General features: G+C 49.4%; 1 protein-coding gene and 1 long non-coding RNA gene across 3 annotated transcripts; one reads left to right on the plus strand and one right to left on the minus strand.

The window, feature by feature from the left end:
• The first annotated feature begins 7,256 nt into the window (after positions 1–7,256).
• HMGN5 (high mobility group nucleosome binding domain 5) lies at positions 7,257–15,068 on the plus strand. 2 transcript variants are annotated; one of them, XM_066339437.1, is made up of 7 exons: positions 7,257–7,275; positions 7,504–7,547; positions 8,715–8,744; positions 9,416–9,445; positions 9,906–9,956; positions 13,168–13,311; positions 14,496–15,068. In XM_066339437.1, exons 2-7 carry the CDS (start codon positions 7,533–7,535, stop codon positions 14,541–14,543), a joined length of 318 nt encoding a protein of 105 aa, XP_066195534.1. In that variant the 5' UTR covers positions 7,257–7,275; positions 7,504–7,532; the 3' UTR covers positions 14,544–15,068. The 2 variants fall into 2 exon arrangements, with proteins under 2 accessions (XP_066195534.1, XP_066195531.1); XM_066339434.1 differs by lacking the exon at positions 7,257–7,275 and having other exon boundaries at positions 7,408–7,547.
• Positions 15,069–18,471: 3,403 nt separating this feature from the next.
• Positions 18,472–23,237, minus strand: LOC136374181 (uncharacterized). Its single transcript, XR_010745849.1, has 2 exons — positions 23,137–23,237; positions 18,472–19,271 (listed from the first exon to the last, which is right to left on the minus strand). It is a non-coding gene; the product is annotated as an uncharacterized lncRNA (long non-coding RNA).
• Between the last annotated feature and the right edge of the window lie 756 nt (positions 23,238–23,993).

Consider the following 23,993-nt stretch of genomic DNA (forward strand, 5'->3'; position numbering starts at 1 on the left):
TGCCTCAGCCCCCCAGACCCAGCTCAGCCCCCCCCAGATCTGGCTCAGCCCCCCAGACCCAGCTCTGCCCCCCAGGCCCAGCTCAGTCCCCTCCAGACCCGGCTCAGCCCCCCCAGACCCAGCTCAGCCCCCCCAGACCCAGCTCAGCCCCCCAGACCCAGCTCAGCCCCCCCAGGCCCAGCTCAGCCCCCCAGATCCAGCTCAGCCCCCCAGACCCAGCTCAGCCCCCCCAGACCCAGCTCAGCCCCCCAGACCCAGCTCAGCCCCCCAGCTCTGCCTCAGCCCCCCAGACCCAGCTCAGCCCCCCCAGATCTGGCTCAGCCCCCCAGACCCAGCTCAGCCCCCCAGGCCCAGCTCAGTCCCCTCCAGACCCGGCTCAGCCCCCCCAGACCCAGCTCAGCCCCCTAGACCCAGCTCAGCCCCCAGATCCAGCTCAGCCCCCCCCAGACCCAGCTCAGCCCCCCCAGACCCAGCTCAGCCCCCCAGACCCAGCTCAGCCCCCCCAGACCCAGCTCAGCCCTCCCAGACCCAGCTCAGGCCCCCAGACCCAGCTCAGCCCCCCCAGACCCAGCTCAGTCCCCTCCAGACCCGGCTCAGCCCCCCAGACCCAGCTCAGCCCCCCAGATCCAGCTCAGCCCCCCAGACCCAGCTCAGCCCCCCAGGCCCAGCTCAGCCCCCCAGACCCAGCTCAGCCCCCCCAATCCAGCTCAGCCCCCCAGACCCAGCTCAGCCCCCCAGGCCCAGCTCAGCCCCCCCAGACCCAGCTCAGCCCCCCAGACCCAGCTCAGCCCCCCCAATCCAGCTCAGCCCCCCAGACCCAGCTCAGCCCCCCCAGACCCAGCTCAGCCCCCCAGACCCAGCTCAGCCCCCAGATCCAGCTCAGCCTCCCACACCCAGCTCAGCCCCCAGACCCAGCTCAGCCCCCCAGATCCAGCTCAGCCCCGCCAGACCCAGCTCAGCCCCCCAGACCCAGCTCAGCCCCCAGGCCCAGCTCAGCCCCCCAGACCCAGCTCAGCCCCCCCCAATCCAGCTCAGCCCCCCAGACCCAGCTCAGCCCCCCAGGCCCAGCTCAGCCCCCCAGACCCAGCTCAGCCCCCAGATCCAGCTCAGCCTCCCACACCCAGCTCAGCCCCCCAGACCCAGCTCAGCCCCCCAGATCCAGCTCAGCCCCGCCAGACCCAGCTCAGCCCCCCAGACCCAGATCAGCCCCCCAGGCCCAGCTCAGCCCCCCAGACCCAGCTCAGCCCCCCCAATCCAGCTCAGCCCCCCAGACCCAGCTCAGCCCCCCAGACCCAGCTCAGCCCCCCCAATCCAGCTCAGCCCCCCAGACCCAGCTCAGCCCCCCCAATCCAGCTCAGCCCCCCAGACCCAGCTCAGACCCCCAGACCCAGCTCAGCCCCCCCAGACCCAGCTCAGCCCCCCAGACCCAGCTCAGCCCCCCCAATCCAGCTCAGCCCCCCAGACCCAGCTCAGCCCCCCCAATCCAGCTCAGACCCCCAGACCCAGCTCAGCCCCCCAGACCCAGCTCAGTCCCCCAGACCCGGCTCAGCCCCCCCAGACCCAGCTCAGCCCCCCAGGCCCAGCTCAGCCCCCCAGACCCAGCTCAGCCCCCCAGGCCCAGCTCAGCCCCCCAGACCCAGCTCAGCCCCCCAGACCCAGCTCAGTCCCCCCCAGGCCCGGCCCCGCGCTGGCTGCCGGGGCGCGCCCCCTGCTGGCTCTCGGCGGCACCGCGGGCAGGGCCCAGCCCGCTCCCCTCGGCCCGCGAGGAGGAGGAGGAGGTGGAAGAAAAAAGGGAGGAGGAAGAGGAAGAAGAGGAGAAGGAAGTTGTCTGTGGCTCTGTGACATATTGGAGGCCCAGGGACGTCCGCGTTGGTGCTTTGGGGGGTGGGGGCCAGCAGTGCTTTCAAAGAACCATGGAATCATTTGGGTTGAAAAAGCCTTCCGAGACCATGGATCCAATCGTTCAGGCAGCGCAGCCAAGGCCACATCTAACTCATTTCCCCAAGTGTCACATCTGCATGGCTTTGAACCGTTTCAGGGATGGTGACTCCACCACTTCCCTGTTGTGAAGACAATCTCCATCCAGAGTGGGGCTGGCCACACACAACTCCTCATTTAGCGTTTAATCCCTGCTTTTCCATGTGCTCCAGACCAGCCATCCATCCTCCCAGCCCTAAGCCAGCAGGCAGCCTGGGCTCTGGCAAGTCCTGTGCCTGCTCCTGAAGGCATTGAGTTACCCTGGAGTACCCAAAGGAAGTACACGGATGGGAAAACTACAGCTGCAAGACTACAGATACATCCAAGGAGTAACAGGTTCTCACTGACAAAGAGTAGATCTAGACTGCGTGTTAGGAAGAAATTTTGCCCTGTAAGGGTTGTGAGACCCTGGCACCAGTTTCCAGAGAAGCTGTGGCTGCCCTATCCCTGAAGTGCCCAAGGCCAGGTTGGACAGGACTTGGAGCAACTTGGGATAGTGGAAGGTGTCTGTGCCCATGGCAGGGGATGGAAGGAGTTGAGCTTTAATATCCCTTCCTGGGATTCTGTGATTCTATGAAGTGAAACATAAAGATAATTGTGGAAAAACCAGAGTCTGACACACAACTTACAAAAAATTCAAACCCACAACAAGTCATTTTTAGGTCTTGGCAGGAGCAGGAGGCCTGAAAGATGATTTCTAATGCCAGTCTGCCATGTAGGACTAACAGAAACATGCAGAAAAGACAAAATTTGGGCAGAAAACCCCAGTGAGTTTTTTGCAAGGATTTGTGGAGCAGGAGGTGGGTGGGGAGTTCCCAGACAGGAACTCATGAGCTCGCCTGAGGATCTGTCTCGCGCTGAAGCAGTTGGTTGAGGTAGAATCAATGGACACAGCAAATAATAACAACCTAACCATTGCCAGATGGTCCTCCCTGCACCCCTGGAGTGGGTAAAACTGCTTCCACACACAGCCTCAGGACATGGCTGGTGCTCCAGCTTTTACAATCCATTCCTAGGGAGTCCCAGCAAGTGAGAGTGTCGTGACCAAAAAAGCTCAGCAAAGTTTCACAAACAATCCTACCTTTAGCGCTGATTTTGAACTTATTTTATTAGAAGCCTTCCCAGAAGCCATTTGAAAATTCCCAGAGAATCTGGGGGTGAGCAAGTCTGTGACCAAAGCTGACTCAGTCCTAGGAGGCCCCAAGGCCTTTGCAAAGTCCAAGACTTTGCAAGGGGCCACCTCCAAGAATGTAAAACCCCCAACACCTTAGGGCAGGCAGCCGATAATGATTTGCAGCCCCATTTCCTTCCTTCCAAAGCTCATGGCCAGTGGGAACTGCAGGTTTCTGAAGGGAGGGGCTTGAGAGAGGCAGGATTTAGTGTTCACAGCACAAATTGTGTTCTGTCCAGCCCAGTACTGGGTCAGAGGGAGCCAGGGCCAGACGAGGCTGTTGGCATATTTCAGGATTCTGTCTTCTGCCTTTCAGGGCAGCCACCCTTGAAGGCCTGAGCAAAATGTCCTGAAACAGCATTAACAGAATGACTGTTCCTGTTATTTGGGCTGAAAAGCTGGTATCTCATAAAATCTCAGGATAATTTGGGTTGAAAGAGACCTTCAAGTTCATCCAGTTCCATCCCCTGCCATGGGGGACACTTTCCACTACCCCAGAGTGCTCCAAGCTCCATCCAACCTGGCCTTGGACACTTCTAGGGATGGGGAGTCCACAACCTCTCTGGGAAACCTGTGCCAGTGTGTTGTGAGTGGAAATAGATATTTCCATTTGTTTTTATGTACCAAATCTGTGAATAATCTCCTTTGTGTTCAATGAGAAAATACATTTTCTGGTTTAGAATGCCTGATTGAACATCTGTCCTAGAATGGAGTGCACCAGCTCCCAAAGGAGCCAGCATTTTTCTGTTGACTACCAAGGGAGTCCAGACAACTCCAGTGTGAGCTCCTGCTTTGGGATAGATGTCCAAAGCTCCCTGGAAATCATTCTTGTATCCTCTTACCTGTGTTTTGTGTTCAATACAATTCTGGAGCATGTAGTCACCCCCTTCACTATAGGGGACCAAGTAAGAAGCTGTAGCTAAGCCAAAGGTTCTACTGAAGCACAGATAAACAGACTCAATGAGAATCCTAAATTCCTCATCCTCATCTTCCCAAATTAATAAGCTCTAAATGTTTTATTGCAATCGATACTGAATTTGACACATAAATCAATTTTTACCCAGGACAAACCACAGAATCACCCAGGACAAACTATAAAATTAACCAAGCACAAACCTCTTCTGTAGATCAATAATCCACTCATCCCAAAAGTTATATAAAATAAGGAAGAAGGACTTTAAACACCAGGTACAGAACACAAAAACTTGTTTTGTGGAATTTTGCCACAAAAATATGTATCAATATTACTGGTCATATGTGCCATGACTACGACACACACAGAATCATAATTTCCCTTCCTCTGAACTCGTGACTATGGGGCTGTTGCACAGTTAAATGATCCAAGCTGAGAGCAGAATGTGTGGAAAGGAATCTCCTAACAACTTTCCAACCCCCATGAATTTTAGCACAAAGGAATGAGAAAGGAACATGTATCTGACTGCCTGTTCCAGGAAGGTGTGAGGAGTCAGTCACCCAAAAGTGACTTAGGTCTGTTCTGCCTTTATTCAGGAATGTCCTGATTTACTTCAGTTCAAGAAGGTGGTCCAGGAAAACATTCCTGAAGTACTACAGATCTCTGATATCAGGAGCAGGCCCTCCTTCTCTGCAGGACATTCCCAATTTCCAAACCATTCCTCAGCATTTGAGCATCACCCTGTAAGTTCAGTATGGGCTGTTCACACTGACCATCCTGTGCTGGTCACTTTTGGTTTGATGAAGTCCCGTGTTTCTGTTTGCAGACTGGAGGGTTTTACCTCTGGAGTCAACGACTCCTTACAGAAAAAGAATTCAAATTTTAGCATGGAATTTTCTCACTGAAACAGCAGCACATAAAAAGAAGATTAATTTCTGATTCGTTGCTTTGATTTGAGATGGTTCATAAATTCAGTTTTAGGTGATTTTGTACTGAATAGAAAATGCCAGTTTGGGCAAAAACATCCAAAAAGTCACATGTTACAAACTGATACTCCAGAATAAACTTTTTCTCCTGGTTACATTCAGGTCTCTAATTTCCTACATAGTTACAGCCATTTATACTTGCAGCATAACAACCTCTCACAGCAGCTTATCCTGTTTCTTTAGAGGGAAATCATCTTCTCACTAGTCATTATTTAGGTCAGTTTGTGGTTCGATGATTTTTTTCTTTTAAATAAAAGTGTTTGCGAAAATGTAAAGGTGAAAAAGAAAGCAAAACAAATACAATGCAAAAATCAGTTATGAGTTTTAAATCTGTGCTTCACTTGCACATTTGGATCCAAACGGTTGGTTGTGCAAATTGTTCAAAAGATGTTGACAGACCCTTCAACAAATTCCCATTTCTCTTCCACAAAGACTTCTCCCAGAATACAGAAAGGATGAAAGAGTAACTGCAGGGAGACAGGACAAACCTCCTGAGGCAACTCAAGCACAAACCTTGATGGTGATGGAGAACTCAGAGACCAAGAGCTCTTGAAATGTGTTTCAGGCCACATTTAATTCAGAGGATGGAGAAAACTACTGGAAACCCTATTTAAAATATTGATTAACGCAGGAGAACTTGCAGGAGGCGTGATTAAATTTGGTTACATGGTTACACCGAGGCTGGAAAATGCCTTTCCCATGATTCAGGCGGCCAGCCAGAGCTATCCTTTAATAATTGGTGTGTTTTAACAAAATAATCATGGCATTGATGGATCAAGATTGACTGGAGGAAGGGGAAGAAAGGTGGCTCCGTGGACGGAAAATTGCTCAGCTTAACTACAAAGTGCAGGAAGATAATAAACTATCGACATCTCAGCCCTTGGAGAGGGAGGTGACGTAAAAAGTGACAAATCAAAAAGTCACCATGAATTTGTCAAGAACTGGGGAACAGCTGTTCAGAGAGCAGCACTGAAAGGGATCCAGGGATTACAGGGGATCAGGAGGAGTCTCAACCAACATGGTGATGCTGTTGCTGACTCTGCAAATGCCACGCTCAGATCTGTTACCTAATTAACCTGATTACTGGATACAGACCTGGGCAGTAATGTGGAGTCCAGAGGAGCCCAAGAATGGCAAAAGGTTTAAATAATATGGCCTACGAGATCATGAGGCCTCCAAGAATTTGTTTAGTCTAGAAAAATAAAATTTTAGGGAGAAAATTATAATATTATGTGAAACAATGCAGTCTGTAAAATGTTATTGGAATTTCATGCTCGTTAATCATTCTTTGGATCTGCTGGACACGGCACAAAGAAGCTGAAATTCACAATCAAAGTACAGTTTAGATGCTGGGGAAAACTTTGAGGGGGTTAAGGCCAGTTGGGGCTGGAACCAGGTTTCCAGGAAGATTGCAGAATCCACTTTATTCTAGGTTATAAAAAGGGTTGTCATGGCTTCGGGCAGGAACACTCAGAGCAGCAGCTCCGGCTTCAAGTCTTAGCGCAAACTGCTTTAGTCCTGAAGGTGGTATTAACACACCTTGTGCTTTCCCTTTGGAAATACACAGAATAGATGGTGGACGCACTGCCAGACATTTGCAGCTATGATGGAAACGAGAGCTGCTAATCCATGCCGAAATCTGGGACTTCACCTTGTGAGCAACCTCAGGCTCGCAGGCCCTGCTCCGGGGCCAACCTCACTGGCGTCAGCGGAGGTGCAAGAGCCCAAGAGGGCAGTGAGAGCCTGAAGTGCTCCGGCAACCCCGGAGCAATTAAACCGCCCGCTCACGCCGCGCGGGGCCGGGCCGGACAAAGGCCGCGGCGCCCTCCCTCCGCCGGCCGAGGCCACGGGCGGGCCGCGGCCCCTTCCAACAGGTACCGCAGGGCCGGGAGGCGGCGGCCGCGCTCCCGCAGGCCGCGGGGCCGAGGCGGCCATGTTGCGGTCCTGCGGCCTGCGGGAACTTTCGGGGAAGTTTCCGGGGCGGCCCGCGGGGGGCAGCGGGCCGAGGAGGGCCGGCGGCGCGGGGCCCTGCGGCGGGCGGGCGGAGGCGGCGGCGCCGAGGCCGCGCTCCGGGCCGCGCACACGCGGAAAGCGCGCGGCGCTCGCGCTACGCAGGCCCCGCCCACGCCCCGCCCCCGCGCCGCTTCCCGCGCCCCCATTGGCCGTTGTGGCCGTCAGTCAGCGGCCGGGCCCATCTCGCGCTCCCCATTCATGCAGTTTGGTTGCGTGTTGGTGTATTTTACTGTTTGCAATAAAGAGGGGGGGATTTTTTTTTTTTTTGTTCAGTTTCTGCTGCAATTAACTCTTGGTCCCTTAAACATCTTCCTTTTTATTTTTGGGTTTTTTTCCCTGTCTATATTTTTGGTTTTGGTTTTTTTTTTTTTTTTTCCCTGCAGGACGGTTCGGAACAGTTTTTCGCCGCTTCCATTTATTTTTCGGTATCTTATCTCTATTAGGTTTTGCAATCAACTATTAAGGTGCAACTATGCCCAAAAGAAAGGTAAGTACGAAAAAAAAATAATTACAAAACGAGGGAAGGCAGATGGGGAGCGAAGGGGGAGAGATTAAAGCGGCAATCGCGGAAATTTAGCTGTTAAAAAAAAAAAATTTTAGCGCGCGCGCGCGCGTGTGTGGAGTTTTTTGGGTTTTTTGGTTGGTTTATCTTTTTTTGCATTTTTAATTTTTGGTGTATGTCCTATAGCGGAGCGGGGAGCGGAGGGAGAGGGCTCGGGGCGGGCAGGGCAGCGCGGCGAGTTCACTTTTGGGCTGTTTTGTTTGGGAAGGAGGAGAAGGCTGGAGCAGCAGTGTCTCCATGCTGGATTACAAACAGCCATAGTGCTGTGCTGCCCCTGTGGAGAACGCGGGGCAGCAAAACCCCCCCAAAACCTGCGCCACGACCCCCCCAGAGTCCCCCGCCAACCTCCGCCAGCCTTTTAATCCCCATCGCGCCATTCCCGGCTGGATTCGCCTTTAAATGTCGTCTCTTTCTCCTGCGTTTGCCTTTGTTCTCTTTTTTTTTTTTTTTTTTTTTTTTTTTTTTTTTTTTTTTTTTTTTTTGCCTCCCACTTCTTGTCATACCAGATGGTTGTGCAATGGTAATTTGGGGCCATTAGGCGGCGCAGAATTTGAAACTGGCCTTCAAGGAAAGCGGGGAACAGGGATTTATCACCGTAGTCAGGAACTTTGGGGCAGCGGCAATATGGGGCGCCCCCCCCCGCCTGCCCTCACAGCGCGGGCTGGGGGGGCGGGGCGGGGACGCGGTGGCCCCTCAGTCCCCGAGGCGCCCGCCCAGGGGTTTCGACCCGGTCCAAGCGCCTCACGGCCGCGGACGGGGCCGCCGAGGGCCTAGACCGAGTTGAAATGCCTCGGGCGGGCGCGATCGCCGCGTTCCCGGTTGTCCTCATTGTCCTTGCGGGGCCCGCGGCGACCTTGTTGTGTGAGGGAAAATTGGCGGGAACTTTTCGAACTGGACGTGCTGACGTAGCCGCGGCGGCCGCGGGGCATTGTGGGAGTTGTAGTCCGTGAGGCGGCAGGAAGGGGAGTAGGCCGCCATTGCCGCCGGTGGTGTTGGGGGGCCCTCTGAGCCCCCCCGGCTTCCCTCAGGGCTCAGGTAGAGTCACAGAGGATAGTGTTGCCTTCTCACCTCAATGTCTCGCTTTCCTTGCAGGCTCCAGCTGAAGGCGAGGCAAAGGAGGAGGTAGGAGTTGTATGTGGTCTCACTCCAAGAACTCCTGTGGGCTTCTGGGAACATTAGGAAACACGCAGCTCATGAGGGGTGTTCAGGCCCTGGGGGTGGCCTGTGCCTGTTTTTGGGGTGTTCAGGGCCATCACTGTCCCCTGAGGTGGCAGGTGACACCCCCTGAGGGGGTGCTGGGGGTCCAGCAGCTCCCCTGGGCTGAGGTCAGGGACAGGTTCACTAGGGAATATGATCCTTTTAGCCTCACAACTCTTGCGAGCAAAGAAACTTGATCCCTTACTATGTCAGGAGAATAAAGCAGTGACAGCAGAGAAGTGCTGAGCAAAGGTGCACTTCTAGGAATTCAGAGAATACCCTGAGCTGGACCTACAAGGATCATAGAATCACCGCTTGGTTTGTGTTGGAAGGATTCTAAACTCATCCAGTGCCACCCGCTGCCATGGGCAGGGACACCTTCCACCATCCCAGGGTGCTCCAAGCCCCATCCAGCCTGGCCTTGAACACTTCAAGGGATGGGGCGGCATCAAGGCCCTCACCATAACGCCAATAATTTCATAAATCCTAGGATTTCTATGGGGTTTCATGATGCCGTGTTACTTTGTGTGGCATTTATGAGGAAATTGTGCTTTATGTGCTCTCTGAATTTTACTGACGCATCTTTTCTTATGCAGCCAAAGAGAAGGTCAGCCAGACTATCAGCTGTGAGTATCTATATTTACCCCTTAATATTTTATCACTTGGGATGGGGACAGTTAAAAATAAACTATTGGGGCTTTCCCCCCAGAACTGGGAAAGGCATGCTTAGAGTATTGCAGTATTTAAAATTCCCATTCCATGTTTCCATTCCCTGAACGTCCCCACATCCCAGGCTTCTCCCATGAGATACAACATCCGTGTTAGTGCACATTCCATCTGGGCACAAGTATCCAGAGTTAAGGAATATTGATTTCAGGATGGATTTGTTCCCTGTAGGACTTCTCTATACAAATCCTCGTGGCTCTGTAAATCACCTGCTCTCTCCTTTGCCTGGTAATTTGCCCATTGATTTTTCACAGGGCCAACAAATAGTATTCAAAAGTTACCAACATAATGCTCATAAAAGGATAAAAATAAGTCGTTATTTCTGGTATTCACCTGACTTGTTTCTTGTGGTTTTTGCAGAAACCTGCTCCACCCAAACCGGAGCCAAAGCCCAAAAAGGCAGCACCTAAGGTAAGGATCTTAAACTGAAGTTGTGTTTTCCTTCTTGAGGTATTTACACGGATAACCCCCACACACAATTTACCACTTTGCTGATTCGTAATTACCCTGAAAGCTTTAAGATGGAATTATGTAAGCTAAAAGAATGGGAAAGACATAATTTTATCCAATTTCTACTGAAGGAATGTGGTAAACGGAGCAGATTTGAAATCCCTTGTGGTGAGGCTTTGCTGCTGCTTTACAAGGCCATTCTGAAGTTTCATATAGTGCATTTTTGGGAAAGTGATGCTTGGAATAGAGATCAGAGGCTCAATTAGAGGAGGCATTGAAATCATGCTTTTAATTACAGTTTCTCACTATACTTCCATTCTGAGGCCCTCTCTGCAGTTAGTTATCAGTTTATCACAATCACTCAAGAGTTCTAGAGACCCCTTCAGCTGGCTATTTTTGGAAATGTCAAAAACATTGGCATGTCTGACAGTATAATTAAAATAGAAATTATTTAAAGCTCATTTTTAGTTTGGAGCAACAGTTTGAAATTTCAAAGGGAGCAGTTCTGCAGTCCCTGAGGGATTGCTTTCCATCCCCTTCTTACCAGACTTCCCAGCCATCAGTTTGCAGTGCTTTTTAGTTAGATTTTTCTGTAAACATTTAGGATTTTCAGCTAAAAAAACCAACAAAAAACAAACCAATAAACGCCCAGCAACAAGACCTCGGGGATTGTTTTAAACCTGTTCCCATCATATGTTTTCCTTGCGGCTTGGGATGATGAGGTGGGCAAGGCACAGAGGGAGAGAGGCTTTGTTCACAGAGGGAGATGATGGGCTGGGAACCAGGAGCTCTTTCCTTTTTTTTGAAAAGGAGTTTGCAATTGCCTATGGCCCAGCAGACTTCTAGTTAGGGAACTGTTCCCCTCCACATCCTCTGTGTGGAGCAGCAGAGATGCCATGGAAAAAAGAGAGAGAGAGAGCCCCACATGTTTTGGGCTTAGCTCTGTAATGTCAGTGCTGTGCAGAGTGAGGTTTTCCTGTTCCATCTTGCCATGCAGCTGGAACTCTAGACCACATTCCTGGCTGGATGGAGCACTGGATTGCACTTCCCTCTAGTGGCTGGTGCCCCAGGCAGAGCAGAGCCAGCTGCTGGTGGCACACAGGGCAGCTGTGGATGATCCACATTATTTTATTTGGGTCTTTTCCCAAGTTTGCTTTTCTATTTCCATGGAAACATCGCAGGGTTTAGACACCAAAGCTGCCTTAACTGAATGTGAAAAGTTGGAGGAACAGGGAGGCAAAAGTTAAGGTCTGTAAGGGACTGGCAAAGCTTTGTTTGGGCCCCCAGTGCATAATTGGGTGGTGTGGTCTCCCTTTGGGATCATGCAGGCATCCCCTGGGAGCTGTGCCTTGGGAATTGCCCCAGCTGGACTTGGTGCTCCTGCTCCTGAGGTGCTGTTTGAAGCCAGGACACTTGAGCTTTGTTTTTGCCTCAAACTGCATCCACACCTGTGCAAAGGGTGATGGAGTAAGAACTGTGGGGGCATTTTTAATTCATGTCTGCCTCAGGTGTTTTACTTTGTCAGCCTTCAGGATCTTGGAATGGTTTCCTGTGTGTCAGAATAGATTTCACCTCTTAAATTTTGCCACTGTGAAAAACAGGGAGCTGGCAAAGGAGTTTTGTCACTTCTAAAATGCAGGACCTGATAATTGAACACTCTAGAACAAAATTATTGAGGAAAATTAACACAATGCTGTAGCTGAGGACCTGTTGTGTCCTGTGTGACCCTTTCTCTCCAGTCAGTCCAGCATTGGAAGTCAGTTTCCCTGGATTCTCCTCCAGTGCTTTCTGAAAAGGGACTTTTGTACAGAGAATTTGTTTTACCTCTGTTAATACTTTGTTGTGGTTGGGTTTTTGTTGGTTTTTTGTTTTTTGTTGTTGTTGTTTTTTGTTTGTTTGTTTTTGGGGTTTTGTTTGTTTGTTTGTTTCTGGGATAAGGGAACAAATAAGCAGTGCCATAGCGCAATTGTAATTCCAAATCTCACTGCCAAATAGCACGAGGATACTGGGCATTCCCAAGACAGGGACTTCTGACACCTCACTATAGCAGTTTTCCAGGTGGGATGAAATCCTTCAGACTAAAGAGTGAGAGGTTAGAGAGGAAAGAGACTGTCACTCACTGAATGTACCTGACCCCACCTTAAATTTTCTGCATTACTGGAGGATTTGCTCTTAATTTTGGTGAATTTTTAATAATTGAGGAATCAAGTGCCTTTACACCTTAACACTCTTTAAGTTTGCCCTTAGCAACTCATTTTTAAGGTGAATTAACTGTGCATTAATAACTAAGGGATTGAAATAAGAAAGGCAACTTTTTGTAACTTTCTGGTAATTTGTAGTCACTGAGACAGATCTCCTGAGTGGATAAATGTATATCCAGCAATTTTGATTTATCCTCACTCAGCTGTGAGTAGATCTTGCAGGGTTTCTGGTTCCTCTGTGGGAAGTAGGTTAATCAAGCAAGGGGCTGAGGCAGTGCTGTTACTTATTGGCAGCAAGAGGCACATCCTTGGAAGTGAAACTAATGAGGGTCAGGTATTTGGGTCAGGATCTGACCTTGCCTATAGAAAATTATTACTACAAAACCATCAAATTCTGGGCTTTGTTTTGATTTAGCCTAATTCGCATATAAGAAACTGCACTTAAATAATAAATGCAACTCCCTTGTGGTTAGGAAACTGATGCTGTTGAGTCCCCAGTTTTTCTGGCCTGGAAGTGGTTTGTTATCACAAGGAATATTTCTGGCAGGGAAGGGGGGAAGTCCTTTGCCTACAGCTTTGTTACAGTTTTCTAAGTAGATACTGCTGCATTAACAGCACATCTGAAGTATTCTGGTGTTTGCACATGTTGGTTTTGTTCTGTGGCTGCCTCTCAGCAGCAGGGCAGAAGTACAGGCCAGTTCAACATTTTTTAGCTAATTTAATTGAATGCCTATTTAAAATAAAATTCTTTTAACCCCAGCCATGGCTGCTTTTATATTTTGCACTTCCCCTGTAGCACATTCAGGACAGACAGAAGGAAAACATTTTTCCTGTGAAACTTGGATCTCATCTTTTTCAACAGAAAGCTGGGAGGTGGAAGAAGGTTGTGCAGAGGGTTTTGGAGTTGAGAACATGCTGATGTACAAGGTGGAAATTAGGATTTAATATCTCACTGTCTGTTTTCTTAACAGAAAGAAAAAGCAGCAAATGATAAAAAGGAGGACAAAAAGGCAGCAACAAAAGGGAAGAAAGGAGCCAAAGGCAAAGAGGAAACTAAGCAAGAGGATGCTAAAGAAGAAAACCACTCTGAAAATGGAGATACCAAAACTAATGAGGTACTTTAGCTCCACTAAAGCTGGGAACAGAGCCAGATGTGCTGGAAGTACAGCTGCAGGAGCTCTGCTGGGCTCCAGAGGGTGGGGGGTCACAGCCACACTGTGAGGACAGAGCAGCTGTGGCACTGTGTGGACAGGGCAGCTCCCAGGGAGAGCCTGCAGGAATGGCTTGCTCCTTCCTGCTCTGTGCTGGAGCCCTTCCACAGGTGCTCTCTGCTGGCCCTGGCCCCTCTTGGGGCTGTCTCATTTGAACATCATCACCCTCCAGCCCTGGGCTGACTTTGCTCATCCCCTCTGGAGTGCTGGGTTCCTCTGCTGCTCAGCACGGCTTGGTGCTGGGCCAGAAATCTGGTTTTGAGTTCTACACAATTCTTTAAAACAATTATTTGCCTCAGAACAATTCAACGAGAGATTTTCAAAGTAGACTCGGTCTTGTCTCTTATCTGCAGCCCCTTCTCACAGGTCCTTGCTGTGGCAGCTCCTTACCTCAGCTGCCTTTTGCAAGGTCCAGCTGCAGGCTCCATCAGCTGCTGGGGGATTGTCCCAGCAGATTCCTTGCTGATGGTGAGGCAGTGTTTTCTCAGGGTTCTCCTGGCCCATAGCACAGCCCAGCCCGTTGTGTCACTGGCAGTGGTGTCTCTTCATGGGCTGAGTGTCAGCATCCAGCCAAGGGTCCTTTATTCTTCCATTTCTAAGACAAGATCAGGAGCTGCTTGATTGAAGCACTGCCTGGCTAGCATGCTTCAGAGGGGCTTTGAGGGAGCTTTGAAGGTTTGGTGTGTTGACTTGAAAAGTAAAAGCACATTTTTGTAGAGAAAGGTGAGAAGTGAATCCTCAAAGTTCAGACAGAGCAGGATTGTGGTTTATATGCAATTCTTCCAGTGCCCCCTCATGAGGGCTTGAACTTCCTCTAACATATCACTGATCCTAATTAAAACAGATTCCAAACCTGCCTCTCTGCAGGCACTTATTCCAGAATTACCTCACTAGTTAATACTCCTTGTTTTCATTCTAAGAATTATCAGCACACTGTTGTGTCAATATTTTCTGTGCATTCCCGTCTATCCACACAAAGCCTTGTCCATGTCTCTGTTAACAAACTGGTCTCTTTTTGATGCTGGTTAGATTGGAATCCAATTAGCATTACCAATAATATTTCTATTCTTCCCAACCCCTTTTTTTAGGCACCAGCTGCTGAAGCATCTGATGATAAGGAAGCCAAGTCCGAGTAATGTTAACCCTGCCCTATATCTCCATCATTTGGTATCCGTACCTCCATGCTGTATTGTTAACAGAGAGGAATATTTTTATCAACTATTTTATAAATGCAGGTTTTTTTAGCATGAATTTAATTATGGAACATCTTCATCTCGGTTACTTGGGAATTAAATCCCTAACAAACAAAACAAAAAAAAAGTCATTGTTTTTAAATTTTGTGATTGTAATAGTTTGTATGGTACATGGAAAGAATAAGTGGTGGTAGCTTTTGACTTCTGTCAGTGTGTCCCTTTTTGTGTAAGTCATGCTTACAGACTTCAGATTTTAATTTTTCCCTTGTATGTGTTGTATGGTTTCTTAAAGTGGGGAGGTCTCAAAACAAATAACCGTGTGAAACATTCCAGTGGTTCTGTGGGTTGCTTTTATAAAGAAGGTGAGCTATTTTCATGAAAAAACCTAAGAGCTGGAAATCTGTTGTTTCCCAAATGTAATTTTATTTTGTCAGTTTTGAAAAAAAAAAGAAAAATAAATAAATAAAAGTGTAATCCTGTTTTTAAATGAAATACAAACATTTCTTTTCAAAAAGGGCAGGTTGGTTGTACGTACCCACTGTTAGGAATTTTGCTGGATTTATCTTAATAAAAAAGACTCCTCAAAAGCTGATTGTGGTTTGTTGCTTGTGCTGCTGGAAAACTCCCAAATTCCAGGAGAGCTGCAGTGGGAGAGGGAGAGCCCGTGGAGCTGGAGGGCTTTGGCTTTTGGCTGGGGCTCGAGCCCCTCTCTGCCTCAGTTGTGTGACTTCCACTAATCCAGGCTTCCTTATTCTGGGAAAGAACTTGACCAGACCAGTGAACTGGGGTTAAGTCCCAGTTCTGTTGTTATGGCTCTTTGTGCAACTTTATCAACTCCTGCTAAAACCTGCTTTTTCAGAAAGTTTCTTCACATCCATGACCAACTACAGGATATATTTAATAAGAAGAAAAACATCTGCAATGCAGAAACCTTCTCTCTCCCATCACATTGCTCCTCACCCCAGCAATGGGAAATTCCAAGAGCTTTGAGTATTTTGTGTCCAGACCCCAAACAGCATCTCAGTGAGTGCCTTGGATTAAGTGGGGTTCAGGATCAGCCCCCCAGGGCCACTAGAGGATGTTTAAATGTGGATTTCATTTCCCAGCCTTGAAGCACTGGGGGATTTTATTCCTGCTGCTCCACCTGTTCTGTACAAGTGTTCAGGGTTAACTGAGTTCCAGCTTCCTCAGCAGTGAGGGTGAGGGATTTCTGAGGGGCCTTTTCCTTGGCAGTGTATTCCCTTAATCCAGCAGCGATTTTGGAGCATGCTCTGGTCTCTCCTTCAGTGAAAATGGATGGAGCAGTAACTGGATTCCCCGTGTCTGGTGGAAGTGTGGTGAGATGTGGGTAAAACCAGTTGGAACATGATCCAATAGTTCAAACAGTTCATCCTGACTGACATCTAAAAATGACTCACCGAATTTCCACTCTACAGCCAGGCTGGGAGAGCTGGGGGTGTTCAGCCTGGAAAAGAGAAAGCTCTGGGAGACCTTGGAGCCCCTTCCAAAGGCTATGAAGAGGAGGGAGAGGGACCTTTTATACAGGAACATAGTGGTAGGACAAGGGGAGATGGTTTTAAACAGAGGTCAGGGTTAGATGGGATGTTGGGAAGAAATGCCAGAGAAGCTGTGGCTGCCCCATCCCTGGCAGTGCCCAAGGCCCGGTTGGACAGGGTTTGGAACAACCTGGGTCTGTGTCTGTGCCCATGGCAGGGAGTGGATTAGATGATACCTAAGTTCCCACCCAAATCATTCCAGGATTCCATGAGTTTAGCCAGCAGCCGGTGAGACATCCCAGTGGGCCTGTACTGCTCCAGGGAGAGAATGCACATTGGAAATATTTTAAATTTGTGTTATTTCCTACCCCAGTGGTTTCTCTAAAAGGGCTTCAAACAGGAATCCAGTCCTGCAGGAAGGTGAAGCCCCTTCCCCCAGCCCTGGTGCTGTGGGATCATGTCTCCTTGGCTCCTTCAGTCACTGAGCATTGTCTCAAGCATTGTGATTTAAGCAGCAGATACTGAATATAGCTGATATTTTCTTAGCACAGGATCCATCCATCTGCCAAGGTACAAACACCCTTTGGAATGAGGTCACTGATCCCAAGTTGTGTCTCTCCATCTGAGTCCAGAGGTTGTTACACAGAATATACAACTGAGCGTTTGGTTTTGGTTATTTTTTTTTTGAGTGCCAGGGTGGGAGTTGTTCTTAATTCTATAACTATTGTTCTAATCAAATTCCTCTTTCAAATAAGTACAGAAAATTGCCCAAGAACATTTTGCTCAGATTCATAACTTTTCGAAGCCATGGGGTATTGAGAGAGTTGCACAACTGAATGGATTGTCTGGTTTATGCCAAACCCTCCTCCACAGCTGTCCTGGTGTCTAGACACTGGATCCAAGGCCAGCTCCATGGCAGCTCCCAAGCTTGGCTTATTTTATTTGAAAAGCAGAGGTTTCAAACTCTTTAGTCAACCTACTTTAAGGTTTATTTGGAATTTGTGGAGAAAGTGCCTTCCCCAAGGTCCTTGTCTGGCTGTTCCTTGTGTTCCAGGTGTTCCCACAGCTGATGCTGTTTAGGAAAGATCTACAGATTGCTGTGGGTCTGGTTATCATTATTCATCATAACAATTGGGGACCTTGAAGATGAAACAGTGAAGAGATTCATGAGTGTGAAGATAGTGATGGTCCTGAGGTAATGCCACAGGACAAGATTTGAGTGTTGGCAACACCTTGCCATGGTGAGGTGTCCACACAGCTTGTCAGGATGAGAGGAGACAGCCTCAGGTTGCACCAGGGGTGGTTTAGTTTGGATATTAGGGAAAAAAAGGGTTATCCAGCCCTGGCACAGGCTGGAGTCACATCCCTGGAGGGATTTCACTGTGGATGTGGCACTTGGAGACATGGACAGCGGTGGCCTTGCCACTGCTGGGGGAACAGTTGGACTCAATGGACTTGGAGGGCTTTTCCAACCTAAATGTTCCTGTAATTTCACGATCCAGCTTTTGGGGCAGGCTCCCAGAGCAACACAGTGTCCTCACACAGTGTCCTCACGGGATCTTCAACAGAACTGGGCAAGCATTTGTTTTTGTTTGCTCAGAACAATAAACCCACTGAAAACCACTTTGAAAACCCTGGTCACTGTCCTGGGAGGGATGGGGAAATCAGAGGAGGCACCTCCAGACTTCATCCTGGTCTCCACCATCAGCAATGTGCTGGAGCAGCACAGGAGGATCAGGAGGGAAAAGGCACAGCTGCCTCAGCAAGCAGAGAATGGAAATCACAGTGAGGTCCTTGGGATGTAAAAAAAGGGAAATAGGGGAAAATAAAATAAAATTACACCTCCAGGCACATAAAAGGAAGGGTTTTAAAGGTTCATCCCACATCTACCTTTGATCCTTTGAGTGAAGTGACTGACACAAAAAAAGGGAAAACCCTCTGCTCTGGAGCCAGGCTGGGAGAGCTGGGGGTGTTCACCTGGGGAAGAAAAGCTCTGGGGAGAGCTTAGAGTTCCTTCAAGGGCCTGAAGATGCTCTAGGAGAGCTGGAGAGGGACTCTGGACAAGGGATGGAGGGACAGAACAAAGGAAAATGGCTTTAAGATGAAGGAGGATATATTTGGATTGGTTATTGGGAAGGAATTCTTGCCCATGAGGGCGGGGAGGCGCTGGCACAGGTTGTCCAGAGAAGCTATGGTTGCCCCATCCCTGGGAGTGTCCAAGCTTGGGCTGGAGCAACCTGGGATAGTGGAAGGTGTCCCTGCCTGTGGCAGAACCAGAGGATATTTGAGGTCTCTTCCAAACCAAACCAGTCTGGGATTTTGTGACGCTCTGGCAGGTCTGATTGTCAGATCAAGAGCAGCTCCCTGGCAGTTAATGGAGTAACACTGGTGTTAATCTGATGAAGGAGAAAGAAAATTGAATCTCTGCAATGCAAACGATGGCTCCTCCTTCTGACAGTCCCAGCGGTGCTGCTCCTTTCCCGTGCAGCTGCCGGGAGCCCCAGCTCTGAAACTTGATGCCCTGGATGGGCTCCAGGAGCCGGGAACACCCCGGGCTCGGCGCTGAGCGGCTTTCGAGGAGCCTCTGTCCTTGGAGAGAACAATGTCAACGTGGCTTCCAGAGACTGTCCCAGTGCCTGCAGGAGCTGGAGGTGGTCACAAGTGAGCATGGACAAGGGGACAGATGTCACTGGTGACCCGTTTGGCCATTGTCCCCTGCTTTGAAAGGGGTGTGATTGAGTTTGGGCTAGGGTGAGCCAAAGAGGGGATGGGGGAAGGATCAGAACTGCTCCCGCACCTTTCATCTGTTTCCAGAGAAGCTGTGGCTGCCCTGTCCCTTGAAGTGTCCAAGGCCAGGCTGGATGGGGCTTGGAGTGACCCGGTCTCATGAAAGGTGTCCCTGCCCACCAGGGCATAGAGTGAGATGGGCTCTAAGGTCCCTTCCCACCCAAACCACTCTGTGATTCCATGATCCTATGATCTGCCCTGATTTACCCACCTCTGCTGGAAGATGACAGGGAAGGGCTGGTGGGAGAGGATCCCAGAGGAATGACACTTCCTCCTGCAGCACCAACCAGGGAATCACTAGAACTGTGTCAAATGGAAGTGATGTCCAGGGATTAAGTGTGAACTTCAGGCTAAGGTAACACCTGAAAGCACTGAAAGGAAGTTGGTGCTGATGTGATAGAAAAGGGAAAAACGGCAAATTGGAAACTCTGTTCCTAAGAGTGGGAATCCAGTTGACACCATAAAACTCTCAAAGGCAACTTAATACAATTGGACACATCTTAAACAATTCCAGACATTCTTAAAAGGCGGGGAAGGGAGGAAGCATAAATAACACAGGGAAAAATGCTGGATTGAAACCTAAACACAGAGTGGTCAAGACCACTCCCCCCTCCCACTCTCAGCAGCATTCCCAGTAACAAGGGGGTTCCAAGGCACGGCTGTTCCCTTTTGGAAGTGTGTCCCTCCTGGTGAGCAAGGTGTGCTGCTTCCACTGAGCTGAAGCGTAGCACAAGCCTGGAATTCTCAAAGCTGCTCCAAAGTTATCCCAGAGCCGAAATCTCACAAAATCGCCGAGGTTTTGTTTGTTTAACACGAACAATTTGAGGAGGGGGTGGAAGTGCGTTTCTTGGAGCTCAAACCAGATGTGCGGCATCCCAGCCACAAAGCTCCGGCTTCCGCGCTGTTTGTTTTCCCCCCAGGAAGATAAAAGGATCTGTGGAGAAGGTTTGGATTGCGGCAGCTCTCGGGTTTCACCCTGGCTCCGGGGGCGCTGGCAGAGGCTGCTCTGCGGGACCACAAACGAGCTTTGCTGTTTCATGGATCCGGGACTGCTGCTCCCCTTGGAACACGGCTGGACTTGGAGGTGGGCTGTCCCTAAGTCTCAGGCTGAGCCTCAGCTTTCCAGCAGACTGGAATTTTTCTCGGTTTGGATTTTTCCTTCACATAAATCCAGCGCCACGGAGGTGCTGACCAGAAGTATTCTCCAAGTCATGGCTCCATTTTGTGTCAGCTCTCCCAGAAGAGAGAAGGCCAGAGTCACTCTCTGGGCAATCCTGAGAGATCTGAGGGCAATCCTGCAGGAGCTGCCTTCTCTTCCTAAAAATCTTTCCATGCTGCCAAGAGAAAGTTCCAAATCCAGGCCAAACATTTCCTGTTCTGGTTTCACCACCCATGTGGTTACAGCCTGGTTATCAACAGAGATCTTGGAGCAAACCCCGACTTCCCTGCTCCATGTTTACTCCTATGCTCCTCTATACCTATAGCGTTACCCTGGGAATAATTAAAATAATTAACAAGTGTAATTAACTGTTGGAGGGGAAAGGAGACTTTTAGGACATTATATCAGCAACAATTAAATAAATTACCCTTTTTGTCTTGCAAAGACTTGACAGACAGGGGGGAAAAGGAGGTGGGATTTGTATTCCCTAGTGCAGCAGCACAGGGACAGTGAATAGGGGTTGGTATCTCTTGTGTGGGGACACAAAGCAAACAAAGAGGCCCCAAATGAAATTACAGAGTGGCAGATGCAAAATGAACATATTTCACACAATAAGTAATTAAACCATGTAAGTCATTGCCCAAATGGAGCCCAGGAATTGTAGTGGCTTAGGAAGTGATTACACCAATTCTTGGAAGATGATCCGGTGGGGCTGTGGGACACAAAGACATGTCACCAGTGCAGGACCAGCAACCCATGGTGGTGGGACAGGACCAGGAATTGTCCCCCACTCTGGACCTCTGGAAGGAGATGGAGGGGGAGTGGACAGAGGTTTGTACCTCCCCTTAGATCTGAGCCCCTCCAGCCACATTCTGGACACTTTGAAAGGAGGAAAACTTCTCTGCTGTCCACTGTATGTGGCTGTTGGCGGGGACACACACATGGCATGGGATGTACCTCTGTCCCTGCCAAGCCCTGTGCCGCTGACCTGGGCTGTGCATATACCCCTGAGCAGGTGTGTTATATTCTCCATTGGAATATGGAGAATATTCTCAAAATATTCTCCATTGGAGCTGATTTTTTTCCCAGGAGGAAAAGGGCACTACATCCTCCTGCCCTTGGCAAAACTCCCTCCCCAAATGCCACCCTAGGGCCCAGGTTTGCTGGGTGCTGCTGGTGCTGAAGGTGAAGTGATGGTCACCACTGGGCTGGAGAAGGGGTGCAGATTCCCAGCCCCCAGTGCTGCTCCATTTGGGCTTGGGAATTATTTCCAACCCCCTTTTCAGCCCATCTTGGCTATAAACCTTCCCAGCTTCACTGGTGGCAGCACCACCAGGTGCTGCAGCCTCTGGTGGTGGTCCTGGCTGGGGATTCCTGCATGGCTGCTCTGCACACACAGTGAGGTCATTCCTAGGAATCTGGGGTGACAGCTCAGGGGTCAGGAGCAGTTACCAAGCTCTCAGGGTGTCAGTGGATGTGGCATCATGGTGGTGGTGGCTCAACAGGGCTGGGGGATGGTGGCTCTGAAGACCTCAGGGCCTCTTCCAGTGCCTAAAGGGGCCCCAAAGAAAGCCAAACAGAGACTTGGGGTAGTCAGAGAGTGAGAGATCTCCTGGCCTCAGCAGCCCATGACATCCTCGGGAGAGCAACAATGTGCCCACTGCTGCAGCAGGAATTGGTGTATTTGCATATAGTTTGAATGTTTATGTTGCATCCATATCACAGACTGCTTTGGGTAGGAAGGGACCATAAACCCATCAAGTTCCACCTCCTGCCATGGGCAGAGACACCTTTCACTTTGCTCCAAGTCCCATCCAACTTGGCCTTGGACACTTCCAGGGATGGGGCAGCCACAGCTTCCCTGGGCAATAATATTGTATTATAAATAATATACATAATATTAAAGATATGCATATATCTCTGTAAAATGTGATTGTAGGTGCCATGTTCAGATCAGGAGTAACTCTGTGGTGAATGTTGAAGCTCAGGTTGATTTTCTGGCACCAAGGGCTGTGCACCCCTTCAATGAGTGTCCCCAGATGCCCCACAAGGTCCCTTTTCCCTCAGCAGGGACAAAACCTGGTGGTTTTGGTTATTCCCTTGTTGGAGCCCTTGATTCTCCATCACACTTCTCTCAAGAGCTGCATGACAGAACCAGCAGTTCCAGCCTATTTTGGCGACCACTTGCTCCAGGAACCTCAGGAGTTTCATCAAAAGCCTAGATGGATTTCGGGTGTCGGATTTTATTCATTCCAGCATTGGCTGACAAAGCCCATTACATCATCCCTTTGGAAGGGAAATTCTCTGCAGCTGCCTGTGTGGCGCGGGGTGGTGGTGGGGGGGTGTTTAAAAAATAACACAGATTTTCGTTTCTTTCTTTCAGGGCAATTTTCCTCCCAGTTGCTGGAAAACAGAATGCTACAAAGCTTCCAAAGTGGGAAGGAGGAAAAGGGCAGTGTGCAGCAGTTCCAGCCATCCCTGTGTTTATTATTATTATTATTATTATTATTATTATCATTATTATTTCCTCTCCAAAGACCAAGGGGGGAAAAATAGCCCCATTACCCCGCGCATCCAGCGCGCCCAGCCAGGCGTGAAAAGCAAAGCCAGTGTCATGGCAATGGCAGATGGCACAGAGCGGGAGCGGCAGCGGGAAAGGGAACGGGAATGGGAACGGGAGAGGGAGGGAGGGCTCCGGCCCCGACCTCCGAGCGGAGCGCGCTCCTAATTAGCCCCGGAGCAGCGACTAATTAAACCAGGAGGTAAGACAAGTGAATACTTTTCCTTGCGGAGATGGGGTGCAGGAGTGACGCGGATGGAGCCGGAGCCAGGGTTGGAGTTGTCCTCACAGCAATGGTAGGAAAAGATTTCAGTCTCGTCTCATCCCTCTCCCGCGCTGCCAGGGAGCAGGAAGCCACAGCAGCGATTCCCTGCTCTTGTAATGACCACAGAGAATGTGCGATTGCAAGGAATCACGGATGGCAAGGAGAGAGGAACTATCTGGAGGCTCTGCTGATGACGTCAAAATGTGACATTCTCAATCATTAGCATTATTTTTGGCACCCAAGCATCCAAAATACCCCCTTGAACTTACCCAGGGCCAGAGCAGAACCTCCTCTTCCCTCCTCCACAGTTGTTTTGGAGTATTTTTTCATACTCCATAATTCATTCCTTTTAATCCACTTTTTCTGGTTTCCGATAAAAGAAGCAGTTGGAAGTAAATTATTTTCACTGCCACTGAACTGGGCACAAAGCTCTCAGAAAATGGGATGTAGGGAGGAAAATTATGATATTATATAATTATAATACAGAATTATATATCATGTAAGTATTGTACTATATTATATTATATAAAATACAGTCATTCTGTAAATGTATTTATTTTTGCACTGCAAGAATTGGAAGTCCAGAGCTGCTCATGCAGATATGGGTGCCAGCGATTCCTGCTGGGATGTGCTGGGCTTTCCACAGCTTTTATGAATGGGCTGAACTTTGCAAAAAAAAAAAAAAAGGAAAACCTGTGACTGTGGAGCCTTTGGAACTTTTTTGCCCATTCTCAGGCAGATGCTCCATCCTCAGGATACACACACTGGGTGAGCACAATGCCAACACAGGTTGCCTCTGTTAATCTTAAAATAGCTCCAGCTCTGGCCCTGCCCTGCCTGCTGGAGCACTGGGAGCATCCCTCCACCTGGATCATGATCCCAGTCCCTGGGGATCAGTGGGATTTCCAGAGCAACATCCCCCTCTTGCAGCGCATCATCTGGATGATTTGAACTCAAGCGTTGCTGGATTTCACTGGGATTTCTGCTTCCCAACGAAACACTGGACAATTTGTGTTTCTATTTTTACCCTGGATTAGTCAAGGGTCGCTGCAGGACCAGATCAGGGGCGATGGGCTTTCCATGGCCTTATACCTCATCCCATAAATGCTCCTTGGCTTTGGCAAGC

Source organism: Sylvia atricapilla, chromosome Z (assembly GCF_009819655.1).
Source record: "Sylvia atricapilla isolate bSylAtr1 chromosome Z, bSylAtr1.pri, whole genome shotgun sequence".
NCBI lineage: Eukaryota > Metazoa > Chordata > Aves > Passeriformes > Sylviidae > Sylvia > Sylvia atricapilla.